This window comes from Capricornis sumatraensis, chromosome 4 (genome assembly GCF_032405125.1).
Source record: "Capricornis sumatraensis isolate serow.1 chromosome 4, serow.2, whole genome shotgun sequence".
NCBI classification, from domain to species: Eukaryota; Metazoa; Chordata; class Mammalia; order Artiodactyla; family Bovidae; genus Capricornis; species Capricornis sumatraensis.
The window spans coordinates 121,876,740-121,898,179 of NC_091072.1; the positions used below are offsets into that span (position 1 = coordinate 121,876,740).

The 21,440-nt window shown below is 38.9% G+C and overlaps 1 protein-coding gene across 1 annotated transcript; it reads right to left on the reverse strand.

Annotated features, from left to right (window-relative positions):
* Positions 1-1,959: 1,959 nt before the first annotated feature.
* Positions 1,960-11,114, reverse strand: RESF1 (retroelement silencing factor 1). Its single transcript, XM_068970348.1, has 3 exons — positions 6,170-11,114; positions 4,913-4,996; positions 1,960-2,574 (listed from the first exon to the last, which is right to left on the reverse strand). Exons 1-3 carry the CDS (start codon positions 11,112-11,114, stop codon positions 2,408-2,410), a joined length of 5,196 nt encoding a protein of 1,731 aa, XP_068826449.1. The 3' UTR covers positions 1,960-2,407.
* Between the last annotated feature and the right edge of the window lie 10,326 nt (positions 11,115-21,440).

Consider the following 21,440-nt stretch of genomic DNA (forward strand, 5'->3'; position numbering starts at 1 on the left):
CCAATCTCAAATATAGATTTTATATAGTGTTCATAGCCTTTTCAGATAATCATGCATCATTCTTGATACTGTATCAAAAGTTGACAAGCAACTGTTTCATAAAGACTTGGTGGTGATGGTGAAGTCGCTCAGTCGTGTCTGACTCTTTGTGACCCCGTGGACTGTAACCTACTAAGCTTCTCCGTCCACGGGATTCTCCAGGCAAGAATACTGGAGTGGATTGCCATTTCCTTCTCCAGGGGATCTTCCTGACCCAGGGATAGAACCCGGGTCTCCCGCATTGCAGGCAGACGCTTTAACCTCTGAACCACCAGGGAAGCCCTTAGTGGCAATGAATTTAGCTTTACTTCTCAGCTGGTAAGAAGCTGATACCATAAAGAAATTTTCACATTGTTTTATTAAAATCTACTGGTCTACCTGGCATTTTGAATGGATCTTTCTTTGCATTGGTCATCAGAAATATTGGTCCACTAAGCTATATAGATGTTCCAAATACTGGCACTTTGGTGTATAGTATCAAAAATACTTATGTTCATTAATATTCTCATTGAGTTGAATATGGGTCCAGGTAGTGGGATGCTATCAAATGCATGGTCTTAGATAAAAAAATCCCCCAAATCCCGATTTTTCTTTGAAAGCTTAAATTTTATCACTGACAACAAATACTTTTATTCACCTTGAATTATCAGGATGATGTAGTTTGAGACAAACATGTCAGATGACTTTAAGTAAAAATGATGTTCCATGGGACTACTTCTCAATGACCATAACATCACCATTGCTTTTATCTCTCTCTTGCTTTACATCATTCTGGAATGTATTTAGTTCATATGTGCTTGCTATTTCCTGGGACATTTAAAAGATGTATATTCAGGGGTTGAGACTTAACAACTTGCACTACTTTATCAAAGACATTCTTAAGGGAGACTTTTTTTGGAGAGATCCCAGCTGTAAAGAAGACAACGACCAACATGAGGACCACTATTAGTCTAGAACTATTGCATTGCCTCAACTGATGCCATTTTACAACTTTGCTTTTCTAACGGAAACTTCTACTGACATTTAAACTCATGATGAGCACAGTGACTTTTCCTATGGAAGCATGCTGCTTAATATTTTGATAAGCCCCATCTTCTGAACTCTTTAGAAAGTATTTTTAAAACTTGTGAAAAATGAGTTACCACCTCACAGATGTTTATTAAACTGCGTATTTCTGCAGTGCTAAGAATATTGACACTAGCAAAACTGAAACTATACATCAATTAAGTAACTCCCCATTTCTCCCTTGTTTTTCAGTTGGTCTGTCATTTCTGACTCTGCAGCACCATGGACTGCAGCACACCAGGCTTCCCTGTCCTTCACCATCTCCTGGAACTTGTTCAAACTCATGTCTACTGAATCAGTGATGATACCATCAAACCATCTGGTCCTCTGTCATCCCCTTTCCCTCCTGTCTTCAATCTTTCCCAGCATCAGGGTCTTTTCTAATGAGTCAGGTCTTGGCATCAGGTGGCCAAAGTATTAGAGCTTCAGCTTCAGCATCAGTACGTCCAATGAATATTCCATTTCTCCCTACTCCCAGAAAAAATTTTAAAATGTATTTTAAAAATCTTGTAACATTAAGGTTTTATGAAAACAAATTTGTACTTCTAGTTGTCATATAGAGTAAAGCCCAGTAACATTTGAAGAATTTTATTTTGCCTTCCTTGAAATTTCCTAAACCTAGAAAAATTTTTGCTCCTCTTCTGAATAAACCTGAAAACATTTAACATTTCTTTTAAAAACACCTTTCTAAAATGTGCTGCTGTGAGGATAGGCAACAAAATTAAAATCAAACCATTTCCAACCTAGTTTTTAAAAAATAAATGTTTATTTCAAGTATGAAAAGTAATGTTTAAACATTATTCCAAAAACTGTATTCAGTTTAACAAGTATAAAACAAGACTTCCGACAAAAAGTTAACAATTCAGTATAAAATACTAAAGAATATACTTTGACATTCACAGTGAGCATTTCTGAAAAAATAAGTTTTGCTAGAAAGTTTTAAAAACAAAAATACAGTCCCAGAGGAAATAAACTAGTCCTTAAATAAGGAACAAATCTCCCTTAGGATGGATAGTTAGCATTTCAAAACAAGATTTGTATAAAGTAATGGTACACTTGGTTCAATAATGCCAGAATTCAATAGCTTATGGTTTCCTTGACAAATACCGCCTATTTCTTATGTCTGCTACCCACAAAATAAGGTTCTCAAGCCAATTTAATTAATTTCAATGATATGTATAACCTAAGGGGTAACCAGACTCAGAAACTTTATCATGGCAATCTTGAGTATTTCCAGAAAAATATTTAACAGAATTTTTCTGGTGGTAATTACAGAACCACCAGAAGAATTAAAGTCTCAAAATTATTCTAAAGGACTGCTACCAAGACTTCTGCTTCTCTTCTCCATATACAGCTTTTTGTAGGTTTCAAACATTGCTTTTGAATCTTTTACTGGGTTTTGTAGTATCTCAAATCCATCTGCACTGCAGTTTCTCTTGGAAAGCCTTGAATTAGCCAAAACATTATCATCTAAGGAAACAAAAATTTTACTTTGTTACTCTTAATGTTAGTGAACAGTACAATCAATATAAATTGAGAGGGAAAACATGCATTCTTATCTGCAATAAAGAGTAAAGTGTAACAAACAATGGCTCTTTACCTATAGAATTATAAAGTATATGAACAGGACATCTTGCCTCTCCTTTAGGGGTCATTTATACCCCATCCCCATCTTCACTGACCAGGGCTATTCTCCTTTACCTATACCCGTACCCAGTAAAATCTCTTTGTCATTTGCATACTATTAAGAATGTGACTTTCCAAACAGCCATCTAAACTAGCAATATAAAATGAACCAAGGTAAGCCAGTTCCAAAGAGCGCAGCTAAGTACAGTTTGCATATTCTGGCCTTTCTATGCATCAGGTATTCTAAGAAATATCTGTATTTCTGTTTCTTTCAACCATAGTGTTATGATTAGTCTTACTATCCTTTTTGTGATGGCCCCAGCCAGCTATTCCCCTTTCTGTGCATTTTAAAATGTACCTCTTTATCTGGGAAGCTATTCCAATTCTGAGTTCCTATACTTTGCCTTCCTGCTCTAGCCATTCCTTTCTGGATTAAAAGTCCTATTTTACTTCTTTCAGCCTGGATGGGTCAAGTACTCTGTCCTCTTAATTATTATTCTTCATTTTTTGGTAACAGAGTATGATCACTGTTAAATTCTTAATGTTTGAAGTTCTTCTCTGACCACATTAGTTTTCTGTCCTGAATGCTGATCCTTAAGGTGGGCTCTAAGTGGTTTTCCACTGGATTCTGTCATCTCCTCCTCTACCTCAGCCTGACAATTTCACCTCTTGCTCCATTTACATGCCAACCTTTGCCACCAAATTTACTGTCACTCATCTAAAATGTATTTTTTATAGCCATCTTTAAGAACTGAAAACCTTTGCTTTAAGCTTGTTCTAGTTCTCTAGCCTCTTCATCTTGGTATGCTTTTTCATGATTTTCTGAAGTCTCATTAGACTTTTGACAGAGCTCCAAACTTGTTTCTTAGCTTTCCTCTCACCCTGCTGCGTGCAGCTCTTCTCTGGGCCCTGGTCTGTGTCTTTTTCATCATGAACCTGAGCACTGATGTCCCACCTTCACTGTTTATTGCTCATCCTGTCTGCAGTTATCTTCTTGTGTGTTGTTTAGCTCATGACGTTTCCTGAGCCTCTCTGGTCACTCTGCGAATGTGTCTGTCTTCTGAGTATTTTCGGACTCAGGTTCCAGTTATGCCTCTCATCTCTGAGGCAATCAGGCAAGTTGTGTCCCCTCCCACTTCCAAAGACCTTTCTCGCCCCAGCTGCCACACCCATTACATCTTTCTCATGTCTGTGTTCCAACTTTAGGAGTGTGTTTTCTACTTTCCCACTAATTCATTTTTTGCACTTTCCATTGTCTTCCTATTCTAATTAAGACTTCATTCCTTTTTCTTTCAATTCAATTCAGCTGAATTTTTGTCCTGTACACATCTTCAATGTAGAAGACTCAAATTATACATGCCTGTTTATATATATTTGTTTTTTAACTCTTCTGTGGGCTTCCCTGATGGCTCGGCAGTAAAGAATCCACCTGCCAATGCAGGAGACATGAGTTTGATCCCTGGGTCTGGAAGATCCCCTGGAGAAGAAAATGACAACCCACTCCAGTATCCCTGCCTGGGAAATTCCATGGACAGAGGAGCCTAGTAGGCTATCATCCATGAGGTTGCAAAAGAGTTGGACACACCTTAGCAACTAAACAACAATAATAAACCTTTGTCACACTTCCTCTCTTGCTTCTCTTTATTGCTGCTATGTAACTTTAATCAAATGATCTAACCTCTCACTGATAAATATGAATCTTTGTCTACTTGGTTTTGAAAATTAAATTAATTTGCAAATAAATCTGAGGATAGGCTAATAGGCGTGTGGGCCAAGCCCAGCCTCTACAAGTTTTAGTAAACTTTAATTGGAACATAGCCCATATTCATTTGTTATTTTATAGCCATTTTTTCATGTTATCATAACATTAGAGTCTAGTATTTAGGAAACATGATTTGCAAAACCTAATATTTATTGGGCATGGTTTACATAGGAAAAGTATGCCAACCCCTTGCCTAAGTCAAGGGGAGAATTTTCTTCTTAAAAGGAAACAGATCACTACTTTTCTGTCCAAAGCATGACAGAAAACATAGGAAAATGTCTTCCCACTACTCAAACACTGAATCATTTTTTAAAAGAAATATGGATAAAAACCAAGCTTCACGACAGTTTCAGAACTATAATCCAGTTTAGATATGAGTGCCAGGTAAGTAAAATAAAAACTTCAAATAGATAGTTTTACCTATTTCTTGGTTGGCTTCCGGCATCCTTTTCTCCTCAGTCACACATTTTAACCAGTCTTCTTTTGTACTTTTTATTCCTGAAACTATTTAAATATTCATTTTCAGATCTCTAGACTTTGCTACTCATATCTTCTAGTACTATAATGAAGGAAAACCACGTATGCCTACAACAGATTTTAGAAGGCATTAGGTATACTCACACATTAACTCTAAAAAGGGCCTGGAAAAATGCTTTCTCCGTATGAGGTGACTGAATCTCACAATTAAAAATAATGATAATGTAATTATGTTTCTCTCACCTGGACTGAACACCAGCACATGTCAATGTACTTAAAGGCATGACACAGAACATATCTCACACTGCTGTAGCTACACCCAACATTTCTGTTACAATCAGGCAGATTCTAATCTAGTTTCAAGAACCAAGTGTAATCAATACAAATTTATACTCTATATACTCACATATCCATACACCTTCTAAGAAAAAGTAACTTATTCATTGTAACGTTATACACACCAACACTGTCTGAACAGTGCAAGAGAAACTAAGATTTCCATTCAAATCCTTTAGTTTTCCAATCTGGGTTTCCTCAACACAATGTTTTGCATATACTAACCACCACCCTTAAATATTTCCTTATTGAGTCCCCTATTTTCTCCTTCCATCTTGCACTATGTTGAGAATTCTATCCTTCAGCTAACGAACAGATATGATTGCCATTCTGGGGTATATGAGAAGGTACCACTTTAACCTTAGTGATATAATAGTCACCAACTGACTCAAAGATGGCAAGAAGTCCAACTACTTCTGATATACAAAAAGACTTAATTAACAATTACAGCTATTAATATTTAGACCAAAACTTCAAAATCACTAGGGGTCTGAAATTGTAAGCCCAAAGAACTGAACAAAAAGCAAGACTTAAAATAATGTATACTTGATACTTTTATAACTGCTCAAAGCATGTTCTTCACGCCTTAGTGAAAAGGGAGATCTTTTGTATTTGGAAAACCTTGCAAATTTTATAAACCTTGTCATCATTAATGTACATGTAATATAATTTACAACAAGTAGGGCAAAACTTTTAAAACAAATATTGACCAATGAACTATCAACATACCGAGAAAACCTCAGTAAATGCAAAATAATTTTAAGTGTTTCCTAGCTACCCAGACGTCGAGAGGTGCTCTGCCACTTGCTGACCTACAATGCATTACACTTTTGCAGACACCAGCAAAAAAAAGTCATACTGGACCTTGCACAGGGGCTTGCTCCTTCCTAGTTGTGTGCTGCAGATCCTTCTGGTCTTCAACAGTGTTTGTATTTTTAAACACTCCATCTGGACATAATTTAAACTCCAGCATGCTTAGTTTTTCTGTGGTGTCTTTCACAGGTAATAGGTTCTTAGATTTACTTTCTGGTCTCTTTTCTTTAAGCTTCCTAGGTGAATTGTCTAATTTTGTGAGACAAATGCGCTCACGTTCAGTGCATTTAAATGCAACTCTGTTCAGATACAGCTTCCTTTGATCCTTTGTTTGGGAAGACATTCGGCTTAATTCACCTTCATTATTTATATTATTTAAATTTTTGTCTAGCTTGGTTCTATCAATCCACATTTTATCAGACTGCTTTCCACCAACTGTTCCTTTAATATTCCTTGAAATATATGTTTTAGATTCTTTGGAATGATGGGTTTTGATGCTTTTACCATGGCCTGTACCAATACTTAATGATTCCTTGCAGGTCTGTACACTGCCACTGGGTCTCTCATTTGATTTCCCAGAACTTTCCATTTGCACAGAAAGTTTACTGGGCCTCATATGCTGCGAATCACTATTTTTCAGATAGTTTTTCTTCAATGCTTCCTTATGCTTCTGCCTTGATAAATACTCCTTTGGTGACAGAACTCTATTCATTTTAGATGAGCTATCCTTAGAGCCCGAGGATTTAACATTTGATACTGCCTTTTCTTTAATCCAAGTTCTTTCATTTGGGGTTGAAAAATTACAGAATTTAAATGCACCACCTCCTACATTTTTATTCTGCTCTTGTTTATCATGTTTCTTCCTCTTTATCTCTGAATCAAGTATGACCCCTTCATCTAATTTCCTTTCTTCCATAGATTGTTTAGAGCCTCCTGATTTCAATTTTCTCTTTTCTGGTGATACTGACTGTACCAAAGAACCATTCTTCATATTCAAATCTTTAGTTTTGCTTGTCAAAAAACTCATCTTTGGTTTTAGTGGCCCTAAGTTTTGTGCCATGAACTTCCTCTGCAGACTCTCCTGAGAAAATTTTGTAATTTTATTAGCAGAATGAAAAGTTTCCTCATGAAATTGCAGATTTCGCTTTCTTTTGTGACTCTGCAAAGAATCCAGTTTTTTATCACCTTTAGATAAGAGTTGACTGGATAATTCTTGCTCTGTCCTTAGTGAACTGTTACTTTCTGTTTTGGATTTGTCTTTTATATTGCTGCTTTGCTTTGCTTCAGGAAAATGTTTTTTCTCAACTGGACAAGTAAGAGGAATCTTTGGAGGATTATTTGGAGCACTGTTAAATGCAACAGGAACATCTCTGTCAGAGGTTCTCTCTCCTTGTTTATAACTCTTGGCCTCTGAAGGAGAACATGGATTTGTCTGTTTTTTTTCTTCTGAAGTTGACTTCTTAATGGAATTACACTGGCATTGAGGTACTCCTTCATAAACCATAGAGAGCCACCCCAAAGCACAGCAACGGATATCATCTTTTTCTGAATCCAATGGTACAGAAGCACAATGTTCTTCAACTCCGCGTGCCTGTGGGTCACACTGGTTCTCTTCCTTTGTTACAGGCTTTTCTTTCTGAGGTTCTGTCAATTTGTCAACCTCATTGGGTTGATCGTCCTGTTCAGGAAACAGTTCTTTCATCTGATCTGTGTTTAATATTGTAATTTGTATCTGGTCTGTTGAACCTTTGGAGTCACAATCCGTTTTACCACAAGTTTGAGCTTCTGAGATTTGGTCTGCCATCTGCTGTACCACAGAACTTTCATGCATGTTCACAGGTTCGATACCATAGGGAAACTCTTTTAAAAGTTCTGACAGCTGATCATGTAGGTATAAGATAGATGTCTTATCATGGAGACTTTCATCTGTTGTAGGATCCTGTTCAGTGTAACTGCAGGACAAATCAGCTTCCTGAGGGTAACTATCCTGCTGAATAGCAGCTGATGAACATGTATCATTTGCCATGTTTTCATTTTCAGTGATATGCTCCAAACTGCTTTCCTCTAGAATTCCACTCTTTGCTTCAGCACATTTCAAAGGCGACAGTGCTGGAGGTTGCAGTGATTCTGACTGATCTGTTATTTTATTTGAAACATCTGTGCACTGCACAAATTCATCTTCTTTAAAGACAAAGTCTTTATTTTCAGTGAAATGTTCATTTTGTTGTCTACTATTCATTATTTGGTGATTGGGTAGAGGTTTCTGTGACTCAGCTTTTTGCAAAGGGAGCAAGTTGAATATCTCTGCGATTTGGGAATCATAAGAGGTATCACCTTCAACAAGAGAACAAATACTGCCAATCTGTAATACATCACTGCCCACACTACTACTTTTCTCTGAAATATATGAGGCTTGCTGATCACTCACAGGACACTGGATATCTGGTTCTGATTCATTGTGCTTTCCTTGATTGGTATTAGGTATGCCTTCTGAATTAGTATTAGTTGACTGACTTTGCTTGTCCTCAATTAGTGGGAAAATTGTGATGCCTGTGGTACTTGTTACTGGTTCATTAACATTAATCTTCAAAGCAGTATTTTCTGTCAATTTATTTTGTAAGCTACAAACACTGCCTTCTTTAATAACTGGATATGCTGTTTCAGGTAAAGCTTCAGATGTATCTTTCACAGACAATGTATTGACATCTGAAAGAATTAAGGGTGATACTACAGCAATCCCTTTTGTAGTAGTTGTTCCTGAAGACTCATAATTTTGTGCTACCACTGATGAAATAGTTTCTTGTGAAGTGTTTACTATCTTATTCTGAGAATTTCCCACAGGTGAAAATGGACTACTCTCACAGATGGGCGCAGGCTTTGAAACTGCAATGGCTGTTGTGTTTGTTTTTGACTCATTATCCTGTTTTTCTTTGGTAGGTTCTGAAGGTTGCTTTTTCCACAAAGACAGACATGTTGCTAGCAATTCCATGGAAAAGGGAGAGCCACTGTTAGAAGACACCCCATTAAACGATTTATACTCAAAGCAAGAAGTGTCTGCAATTTTGGCATTTATATTACAAGTCCTTGGAGGATTTACATTTTCCATGGTTTTCAGTTGGTTACCAGTGTTTTCAGTATTTGGATTCATTTCAAAATTATGCAGTTTAGAATCTTGAATACATTCACTACTATCTTTTAATAATTTCTTCTGAGTTTTACTTCCAGAAGTAAGTAAACTGAGAATTAGCCTATTTTTATTTGGATATTTTGAAATATATTCCTCAGATGATGTAGAATGAGGAAGAAAAGTTATTTCAGAATTTGTTGACACATTTTGTGCAACGCTGACAAAATTTCCTGATGAAAGTTGGGTGTTATTTAATGGTGCCTGAGTTACCTCACCAGTTGATGTCTTTAAAGGATTCACAGCTTCCGAATCATGGACTTGTTCTGGTATTGGCAACTTTTCTGAACAGGAAGAATTTAGTAAAACAGAACTGACTTGGTTAAAATTTCTGTTCTGAAGGTTGGAACTCAACACACTATGTGGTCTATTAGTTTCTTCTGCAGATTCCATTACTGTTGGTGGTTTATCCTCCACAGTCTCTGGAGTGACTAGGGTTAGTTGTGGTCCAGACTGGATTCTGGCAGTTTGTTTCAAAGACAATCCAGAATTTTCAGCTGATTCACTATAAGAGGTATTAGGTGTTTTAATACAACCTGCTGCCATCAAGAGATTTTTATTAATTTTAATTTTCCTTGCAAGATCTGAAAACTTCTTTTTTATTTCTACTAATGTTTTAATATCCCTCACTAACTTCTCTTTTGTGACACTTGTGTCCAGTACTTGATTTGAAGTTAGATTTTGAGAATCCACTCTTCTCTCCTGATTATTTTGAGCAAGAGCCTGAGCACCAGTCACAGATGATCTAACAGGTTCATTAAAAGAATGATTGACACTGGTATTTACTTTCAAGTTACAGGAACTTCCCATCATACTGAAATTTTCATTTGGGTTTTGCCACTGCTGTTGAAACTCTCTACAAAAGTCTTTCCTCATTTCAGGTAAGTGCATTTCTTGACTCTGAGGAACTTCCATAGAGGACTGTTTAACAACACGTGGAGTACTCTGCAAAGACTGGCTTGCATATCTACAGTCATAAGGAGGAGGAGGTCTTTTGTCAGTTTGAGTAACTGTATATTGATATGATGGTACAGCTGCAATCTGCTTTGACTTAAATGTCAGTGCAGGATTTGGAGATTGACTATTTTTAACTTGGAATGATACAGATGACATAGGGTTTTGTTTCTGAATTGTAGGCTCCTGGGAAAAGCTTCGTGATGAATAACTGTATTGCTTTGGAAGTGGTCTGTAATCATGGTAAGTCAGTCCACTGGAAGCTTGCTGAGGTGCCCAATCAACCTGTTGCTCTGACAAAGGTAGGTTTCGTCTTGGGTTTCCTTGGTAACTTATAGGAACTCTTCCAGAATTAGAAGGGATCACATGTACTTGCATAGAATAAGTATCTGATGTTAGAAACTGATTCTGTAGTGCATGCACATTGGGTATATTCGTTCCAAAACCAGTTTGATGAGATACAGTTGCCCCTGTATGAGAAAGAGTCGAACTCCCCATTGGCGAGTTCAACCATACATCTTGTGTAACTCCTGAAGAAATCTGCAAATCATGACTTAGTTGTTTGGGTCCTTTAACATTTGCATATGTTATTCTTTCTACTGAAGTTTGTGAAGTCATAATGGTTCCACTATGCAAATCAGAAACAGGGATTTGTGGAGGAGTCTTCTGATTCCTGATGTTGAGCAGTGGCCGTGAAACTGGATGTGAATTACTGAGAAATAGGCATGGTTCTTGGTTACTTCCAGTATGGAAAGAACTTTGAGATGTTGTGCTAAGTCCTTGCTCCAAAAAAGATGTTTGTTTTTTAGGATACGGGGGTGGGAAGGAGAGACTCTCTGGTTTTGCATTCCAATTCATTGTCACGTTGATGCAGTATCAGTGTGTTAAAAGCCAACTGTTTTGAATGCCAGGAATCTGTAGGAAATAAACATCTTTTACTAAAAAGCTGAATTTTAAAAGATAATTTTCTCAGCTTACCTTTATTACTAATGCTGATCATGTCAAACAAAATTCCTTACCTCACACTAGACAAAGCTTCATCTTCAATTCACGTAAGATAAAGAGCAAAGGAAGATGTAACAATATATGGAAAATCTCAATAAAATTTTTGGTGGTGTTGCATAGGAACCTAGAATGTCAGGTCCATGAATCAAGGCAAATTGGAAGTGGTCAAACAAGAGACGGCAAGAGTGAACGTCAACATTCTAGGAATCAGCGAACTACAATGGACTGGAATGGGTGAATTTAACTCAGATGACCATTACATCTACTACTGCGGGCAGGAATCCCTCAGAAGAAATGGAGTAGCCATCATGGTCAACAAGAGTCCGAAATGCAGTACTTGGATGCAATTTCAAAAACGACAGAATGATCTCTGCTTGTTTCCAAGGCAAACCATTCAATATCACAGTTATCCAAGTCTATGCCCAAACCAGTAACAGTGAAGAAGCTGGAGTTGAACGGTTCTATGAAGACCTAGAAGACCTTTTACAACTAACACCCCAAAAAGATGTCCTTTTCATTATAGGGGACTGGAATGCAAAACTAGGAAGTCAAGAAACACCTGGAGTAACAGGCAAATTTGGTCTTGGAATGCAGAATGAAGCAGGGCAAAGACTAATAGAGTTTTGTCAAGAAAATGCACTGGTCATAGCAAACACCCTCTTCGAACAACACAAGAGAAGACTCTACACATGGACATCACCAGATGGTCAACACCGAAATCAGATTGATTATATTCTTTACAGCCAAAGATGGAGAAGCTCTATACAGTCAACAAAAACAAGACCGGGAGCTGACTGTGGCTCAGATCATGAACTCCTTATTACCAAATTCAGACTTAAATTGAAGAAAGTGGGGAAAACCGCTAGACCATTTAGGTATGAGCTAAATCAAATCCCTTACGATTATACAGTGGAAGTGAGAAATAGATTTAAGGGCCTAAATCTGATAGAGTGCCTGATGAACTATGGAATGAGGTTCATGACATTGTACAGGAGACATGGATCAAGACCATCCCCATGGAAAAGAAATGCAAAAAAGCAAAATGGCTGTCTGGGGAGGCCTTACAAATAGCTGTGAAAAGAAGAGAGGCGAAAAGCAAAGGAGAAAAGGAAAGATATAAGCATCTGAATGCAGAGTTCCAAAGAACAGCAAGAAGAGATAAGAAAGCCTTCTTCAGTGATCAATGCAAAGAAATAGAGGAAAAGAGCAGAATGGGAAAGACTAGAGATTTCTTCAAGAAAATTAGAGATACCAAGGGAACATTTCATGCAAAGATGGGCTCGATAAAGGACAGAAATGGTCTGGACCTAACAGAAGCAGAAGATATTAAGAAGAGGTGGCAAGAATACATGGAAGAACTGTACAAAAAAGATCTTCATGACCCAGATAATCATGATGATGTGATCACTCACCTAGAGCCAGACATCCTAGAATGTGAAGTCAAGTGGGCCTTAGAAAGCATCACTACGAACAAAGCTAGTGGAGGCGATGGCATTCCAAATCCTGAAAGATGATGCTGTGAAAGTACTACACTCAATATGTCAGCACATTTGGAAAACTCAGCAGTGGCCACAGGACTGGCAAAGGTCAGTTTTCATTCCAATCCCAAAGAAAGGAAATGCAAAAGAATGCTCAAACTACTGCACAATTGCACTCATCTCACATGCTAGTAAAGTAACACTCAAAATTCTCCAAGCCAGGCTTCAGCAATACATGAACCATGAACTTCCTGATGTTCAAGCTGGTTTTAGAAAAGGCACAGGAACCAGAGATCAAATTGCCAACATCTGCTGGATCATATAGAAAGCAAGAGAGTTCCAGAAAAACATCTATATCTGCTTTATTGACTATGCTAAAGCCTTTGACTGTGTGGATCACAATAAACTGGGGAAAATTCCGAGAGAGATGGGAATTGACCTGCCTCTTGAGAAATCTGTATGCAGGTCAGGAAGCAGCAGTTAGAACTGGACATGGAACAACGGACTGGTTCCAAATAGGAAAAGGAGTATGTCAAGGCTGTATACTGTCACCCTGCTTATTTAACTTATATGCAGAGTACATCATGAGAAATGCTGGACTGGAAGAAACACAAGCTGGAATCAAGAGTGCCGGGAGAAATATCAATAACCTCAGATATGCAGATGACACCACCCTTATGGCAGAAAGTGAAGAGAAACTAAAAAGCCTCTTGATGAAAGTGAAAGTGGAGAGTGAATGGCACCCGGTCCCATCACTTCATGGGAAATAGATGGGAAACAGTGGAAACAGTGTCAGACTTTATTTTGGGGGGCTCTAAAATCACTGCAGATGGTGACTGCAGCCATGCAATTAAAGACGCTTACTCCTTGGAAGAAAATTTATGACCAACCTAGATAGCATATTCAAAAGCAGAGATATTACTTTGCCGACTAAGGTCCGTCTAGTCAAGGCTATGGTTTTTCCAGTGGTCATGTATGGATGTGAGAGTTGGACTGTGAAGAAGGCTGAGAGCTGAAGAACTGATGCCTTTGAACTGTGGTGTTGGAGAAGACTCTTGAGAGTTCCTTGGACTGCAAGGAGATCCAACCAGTGCATTCTGAAGGAGATCAGCCCTGGGAGTTCTTTGGAAGGAATGATACTAAAGCGGAAAATCCAGTACTTTGGCCACCTCATGTGAAGAGCTGACTCACTGGAAAAGACTCTGATGCTGGGAGGGATTGGGGGCAGGAGGAGAAGGGGATGGCAGAGGATGAGATGGCTGGATGGCATCACTGACTCGATGGACGTGAGTCTGAATGAATTCCGGGAGTCGGTGATGGACAGGGAGGCCTGGCGTGCTGCGATTCATGGGGTTGCAAAGAGTCAGACACAACTAAGCGACTGAACTGAACTGAACAGAAACTCATTCTACTCAATATAATCAGCAATTTTTTTGCTACACTTAAGAGACAATTACTTTCTGTATTTATTTAAACCGGCTCTTTATTCTAAGATACCCATAATCACTGTAAAAAAATTAAAAACATAATCAAGCATATACTATAAAGTCTTTACTACTACTGTTCATCTCCAATGTCTAACTCCCTAGGGCTATTTACTACTGTTAACTTTTCTTTCAGAAAATTTCTATACAGAAAAATCACCAAAGCATAAAATCTTATTCTTTTGAAACAGAATCCTACCAAACATGCTGCTTACAGTTTGCCTGATTTTCATCCCTATAACTAGGACATCTTATCATTTCACTACACATATACCTATTCACTGTCTGCATAAATATTCCCCTTTTGAGTGGATCAATATTTAACCATTTCTCTACTGATGAATATTTGGTTTTCTTAGGTGTTTTTACTTATAAACTATCCTACACTAAAGCATGTAGTATGCTTTTATATTTGTGCTAAATGTTCCTGGAAATTTCCAGAAGTGAAATTCAAAAGACATTAGAATTGTTTTCATAATCAGTGACAAACTGCCTTTCAAACAGATTGAAATAAATTATACTCTCACCAACACTTACATGAAGTGAAGTGAAGTCACTCAGTCGTGTCCGAGTCTTTGTGACCTCCTGGGACTATAGCCCACCAGGATCCACGGGATTTTCCAGGCAAGAATACTGGAGTGGTGTTGCCATTTCCTTCTCCAGAACACTTACATGGACATATCTAAAAAATGGACAAATCTGTAACCATAATGGGATTCCCTGATGGCTCAGCTGGTTAAAAATACACCCACCTGGCAATATAGTAGACGCAAGAGACATGAATTTAATCCTTAGGTCAGGAAGATCCCCTGGAGAAGGAAATGGCAACCTACTGCAGTGTTCTTGCTTGGAAAATTCCATCAACAGAGGTGCCTGGTGAGCTACAGTCCATGAGGTCACAAAGTCAGACATGAATGAGTGCGTGTGTGCATGTGTGTACACACACACAACTGCATTAAATGACAGGGTAAACAAATTTGACTCAAACATATTAACAGTATGTCAAACAACTGCAGAATACACATTCTTTCCAAGAGCACAGGGAATTTTTACCAATATTGACCATATTGCTAGGACATAAACAGATCTCATTTTTGAAGGATATTTCAGATTAATTCACAGTGAAATTAATCTAGAAATTGTAGAAGGAACTAGGAAATTGCCAGTAATTCAAAAATAAACAATGCAGTGGGCTCTGGTGTCTCTTCCTCTAAATATCCAATAGGATATCAGTCCTACTGAAGAAGATTCCACCCTTGTTGTCAGGGACGTTTAACTTTAAGGGATCCAGTATATTGCATTTCCTTTCTTTGTGTGCCATTTCTCAAGGACTCTCTGTTCCTTATCAGTTCCTGGAATACAGGAATGAGTAGAGCTGCACACAGTTCTCATGACTGAGATCACCAAAAAGAGCACCTGCTTCAATTCCCTTCAGTGACTCCCTTCAGCGACCTTGTACTTAATAGACTATCCATTTTGTTGCAACTGGTGGAATTTCATTCTTTTTAACGGCTGAGTAATCATTTTACTGAAGATATATAAGCATGCATTTCTGCTAATAAAATACCCTTGTTTCACTAGAGACTTGGGTCTCCCACATCCTTCTTTCTGTCTCTGGATAGTTCTTCAGAGCGTGGAAGCCTACCGATCTCACTTTCTCGCCCAACCGGGCTTTCAAAACCTCCTGGAGAGGACACTGTGGGCCTCCGTGAGTGGTGTAAGTTCTATGTATGGGCTTTACTGGTTTTCCACGTAACCCGAGGGATAATGCTCCTTCTCTTTCTTTTTGTTTACTCCAGTCCCCAGGTCCTGGTCTGTAAAAGACCACAACACTTTATGACCTCATTAAACCTTAATTATCTCCCTTAAAGGCCCCATCTCTAAAAGTCTCACTGAGGTTAGAGCTTCAATATATATATTTGGTGGGAAGGTAGGAATAGAGGACAGGAAACACAGTTCAGTCCATAACAGGTCCCATCCTTATATTAACATAAGACTTGATTTATTTAATAGAAGACTGGGAGAGTGTGGAGGAGGTGGTGAGAAATGATTAGAATCTGTGTATGTTGTGAAGGAGGAAATCACAGAATTTGCTGGACAGGTGAAACAGAGAGAGAAGTCAATAAAGGAGAAATAAAATGAGTTGATGTATGTTTAAAAAAAAAGACTGGGAGATAATCTTATAAATTTAAGAATGACAAATTAATCCAAGGAAAAGACAGAGTGAAATACTGAAAACAGAGATAAACAAGTCACAAGTTGGTGAAGAATAAAAACTAATAAGCCTCTGTCAACACTGGTCATTAAAAAAAACCCTATATTGGGAAATGAGAGTATCACTAGACCCTATAGACATTAAAATGATAGTGTATTTATTAACTAATTTTAAAACATTTAAAATTTATGTGGAATAGAGAAATTCCTTGAAAAAAACATACCTTATCCAGAGTTGACATAATAAAAATACTATCTCTTTAAAAGAGGGGACACTTCATAACTTATTTACTGAGTTACTGATACCAAAGCTGAAAAGAAAGACAATTAAGATGTCAATGTCTCAGAAACAAACACAACAATCCTAAGCAAAATGTGAGCTTAGGACACAGTGACAGACTGTATTTTCTTGGGCTCCAAAATCACTGCAGATGGTGACTGCAGCCACGAAACTAAAAGACACTTATTCCTTGGAAAAAAAGCTATGACCAACCAAGACACCTGATACAAAGAACTGACTCATTGGAAAAGACTCTCACGCTGGGAAAGATTGAAGGCAGAAGGAGAAGAGGGCGACAGAGGATGAGATGGTTGGATGGTATCACCAACTTGACGGACATGAGTTTGAGCAAGCTTTGGAAGTTGGTGATGGACAGGGAAGCCTGGCGTGCGACAGTCCATGGGGTCTCAAACAGAAACAACTGGGCAACTGAACTGACTAAGAACAGTTGATAAAATTCATTAAAAGGACAATTGTATGAAACAAAAAACAGAAGTTTCCTTAATTTTGATAAATGGTAACTTTTAAAAAATTTAGACTAGCAAACAGTAATGTTATTAGTAATAAAACAATTTAAATAAAGGCGCCACTATCACCCACTTCTGTTCATTGTTGCACTGAAGATCATAAAAAGTGTTACGAATTGAGAAGGAAAATATACAACAAACGATTCATATCAGTTATGCAGAATGTCCAAAACAATCTGTAGATCTTTTAGATCTATTACATTATGGATCATAGTGCACTCAAACTAGATTGAAGAAGGAACAAGTTTTGGTTTTATGTGTATTATTCTTGGGAATATATATGTTTACTTTTGTATTTGCTCATAACTAAACAGTCTTTCCTGATGGTTCAGAGGGTAAAGAATCTGCATGAAATGCAAGAGACCCAGGTTCAATCCCTGGGTTGGGAAGATCCCTGGAGAAGGGAATAGCAACCCATTCCAGTATTCTTGCCCTAGAGAACTTCATGGACAGAGGAGACTGGTGGGCTGCAGTTCATGGGATCATGAAGAGTCAGACATGACTGACTCACTCACACACACAATGTAATAGGAGGGAGCCTTTCAAGGCCTTGTGAAATCTGTGTGTCCTGACCTGTCATTTGATCAAGGTACTAAAGAAACCTCCTCTCTTAGAGATTTTAATTTGTCAGGGAACCAGATCATCCGTATCCATCAAGACAGCATATATTTTGGTTTAAAAACAGGTGCTAAGAAGAAAGAGCTATCTTTTCCTCACAGGCCTTCTCCCAGCAAAGCTCCTTGAATAAGACAAGTGACCAGGGAGAAGTATAATACAAACTAAAAAGCTTTAAGACTTCCCTAGTGGTCCAGTGGTTAAAAATCCACTTGCCAATGCAGGGAAAGGAGTTTGATCCCTGGTGTAGGAAAATTCCACATGCCACAGGGGAACGAAGCCCATGCACTGCAACTTCTGAGCCCGTGTATACCCAGAGTCCATGGTCTGCAATAAGAGAATCCACCATGATGAGAAGGCCGCACACTACAACTAGAGAAATCCCATTCACAGCCAGAAGACCCAGTGCAGCCATAAACAAACAGCAGTACTAAAAATATTGATGGTGAATTCCCAATAATTCCCTATTTCTTATGTGAACTTGGGGGGGTAGGACACTGTTACAGGCTGAATTCTGTCCCCTCTAAATTCATATATCGAAGTCGTATCCTCCAGTGTGATTGTATTTGGAGATACGGCTCTCAGGAAGACAATTAAGGTTAAATGAGGTCAAAAGGGTTAGGACCTTAATCCAACAGGATTAGTGACCTTACAAGAAAGGCACCAGGTACATGCACACAATGGGAAAGACTAGCGATCTCTTCAAGAAAATTAGAGATACCAAGGGAACATTTCATGCAAAGATGGGCTCGATAAAGGACAGAAAAGGTCTGGACCTAACAGAAGCAGAAGATATTAAGAAGAGGTGGCAAGAATACACAGAAGAAATGTACAAAAAAGATCTTCATGACCCAGATAATCACGATGGTGTGATCACTCATCTAGAGCCAGACATCCTAGAATGTGAAGTGGGCCTTAGAAAGCATCACTACGAACAAAGCTAGTGGAGGCGATGGCATTCCAGTTGAGCTGTTTCAAATCCTGAAAGATGATGCTGTGAAAGTGCTGCACTCAATATGCCAGCACATTTGGAAAACTCAGCAGTGGCCACAGGACTGGCAAAGGTCAGTTTTCATTCCAATCCCAAAGAAAGGCAATGCCAAAGAATGCTCAAACTACTGCACAATTGCACTCATCTCACATGCTAGTAAAGTAATGCTCAAAATTCTCCAAGCCAGGCTTCAGCAATAGGTGAACCGTGAACTCCCTGATGTTCAAGCTGCTTTTAGAAAAGGCAGAGGAACCAGAGATCAAATTGCCAACATCTGCTGGATCATGCAAAAAGCAAGAGAGTTCCAGAAAAACATCTATTTCTGCTTTATTGACTATGCTAAAGCCTTTGACTGTGTGGATCACAATAAACTGTGGAAAATTCCAAGAGAGATGGGAATACCAGACCACCTAACCTGCCTCTTGAGAAATCTGTATGCAGGTCAGGAAGCAACAGAACTGGACAGGGAACAACAGACTGGTTCCAGATATGAAAAGGAGTACGTCAAGGCTGTATATTGTCACCCTGCTTATTTAACTTCTATGCAGAGTACATCATGAGAAATGCTGGACTGGAAGAAACACAAGCTGGAATCAAGATTGCCGGGAGAAATATCAATAACCTCAGATATGCAGATGACACCACCCTTATGGCAGAAAGTGAAGAGGAACTAAAAAGCCTCTTGATGAAAGTGAGAGAGTGAAAAGGTTGGCTTAAAGCTCAACATTCAGAAAACAAAGATCATGGCATCCGGTCCCATCACTTCATGGGAAATAGATGGGAAACCAGTGGAAACAGGGTCAGACTTTATTTTTGGGGGCTCCAAAATCACTGCAGATGGTGACTGCAGCCATGAAATTAAGACGCTTACTCCTTGGAAGAAAAGTTATGACCAACCTAGATAGCATATTCAAAAGCAGAGACATTAGTTTGCCAACACAGGTCCATCTAGTCAAGGCTATGGTTTTTCCAGTAGTCATGTATGGATGTGAGAGCTGGACTGTGAAGAAGGCTGAGCACCAAAGAATTGATGCTTCTGAACTGTGGTGTTGGAGAAGACTCTTGAGAGTTCCTTGGACTGCAAGGAGATCCAACCAGTCCATCCTAAAGGAGATCAGCCCTGGGTGTTCTCTGGAAGGAATGATGCTAAAGCTGAAACTCCAGTACTTTGGCCACCTCATGCGATGCGAAGAGTTGACTCATTGGAAAAGACTCTGCTGCTGCGAGGGATTGGGGGCAGGAGGAGAAGGGGACGGCAGAGGATGAGATGGCTGGATGGCATCAGTGACTCGATGGACGTGAATCTGAGTGAACTCCAGGAGTTGGGAATGGACAAGGGAGGCCTGACGTGCTGCGATTCATGGGGTCACAAAGAGTCGGACACAACTGAGCGACTGAACCGAACTGAACATGCACACACAGGAAAAGACCATGTAAGGAGACATAAACAGATAGCTGTCTGCAAGCCAAGAAGAGAGACCTCAGAAGAAACCAGCAACTTTTATCTTAGACTTCCAGACTCTAGAACTGTAAGAAATTTATTGTTTAAGCTCAGCTGGTGGAAAAACAATGACGAAACTTTGGTCATTTTGTCAGAGCAGTCCTGGCAGACTAATAAGAGCCTATAGTAGTGTACCATTAGTCGCTCTGTCGTGTCCAACTCTTTGCAACCCCACAGACTGTGGCTCACTAGGCTCCTCTGTCCATGGGGTTCTCCAGGCAAGAATTCTGGAGCGGACTGCCAATCCTTTCTCCAAAAGAGCCTATGGGTAGGAAGAAAAATGCTCTTTACAAGTAATTTGGGGTTGTCAGATTTTCTCCCCCACTCCACCTCTCGTGCTGGCACAGAAAAACTCAACATTGAACTAATTAAATTAGAAGGAGTTACGGGAGTTTCCTGGGAGTCCAAAGGTGAAGACTCTGCACTTCCACTGTAGGGGTGCAAGCTCCATCCCTCGTCTGGGAATCAAGATCCTACATGCTGCTTGGTGTGCCACCCACCCCCCACAAAAAGGAAGGAGTTCAAAGTTTTCTGATCTTTTTCCTGACTACAGTTTCTACTTCTGGATATAATACATTCTTAGATATTTCAAAATATATTTTAGTGGAGATTACCAGAGTCAGGATTTCAATGGTGTATCATTTAACTTTTTCTTGGAAAAAAACTTTTGCCCCCAAATCTCCATACCCTCTGATCACCCCCAACTTGTGACAGCCATGGCACTTACCTAACAAATTCCAACGAAGGCTGAACTTTAAGAACCTCTCTGCACAGGAGTAGCCAAAGTTATCTGGGAGAGGGGGGAAATCACACAAGCCAACGGATTGAGTTTTACAAACATTAACAGGTGAACAACAATTCTATTTTATTTTGCTGAAACTTTAAAGTAGTTTTATTTTTCCCACTATTCTCTCCTCCCTGCTCCCCAGAGACACCAACCCATAAACCTGCTCCCCCTACTCAGGGGCTTATATTTCAGAAGGAAAAAAAAAATAGCACTATCTGCCACCGTACTATCACCAAATCTATAATATCACAGCCTTGTAAATGTAATCTGTATTTACAGTATCAAATCTCTGTATGTAAAAT

Coding starts and splice junctions, on each gene's coding strand:
- RESF1 (XM_068970348.1), bottom strand. CDS start 11,114: ATGAATTGGAATGCAAAACCAGAGAGTCTCTCCTTCCCACCCCCGTAT. Junction 4,997..6,169: donor GGAGCAAGCCCCTGTGCAAG/GTCCAGTATGAC, acceptor ATATTTAAATAG/TTTCAGGAATAAAAAGTACA. Junction 2,575..4,912: donor GGAAGCCAACCAAGAAATAG/GTAAAACTATCT, acceptor TTGTTTCCTTAG/ATGATAATGTTTTGGCTAAT.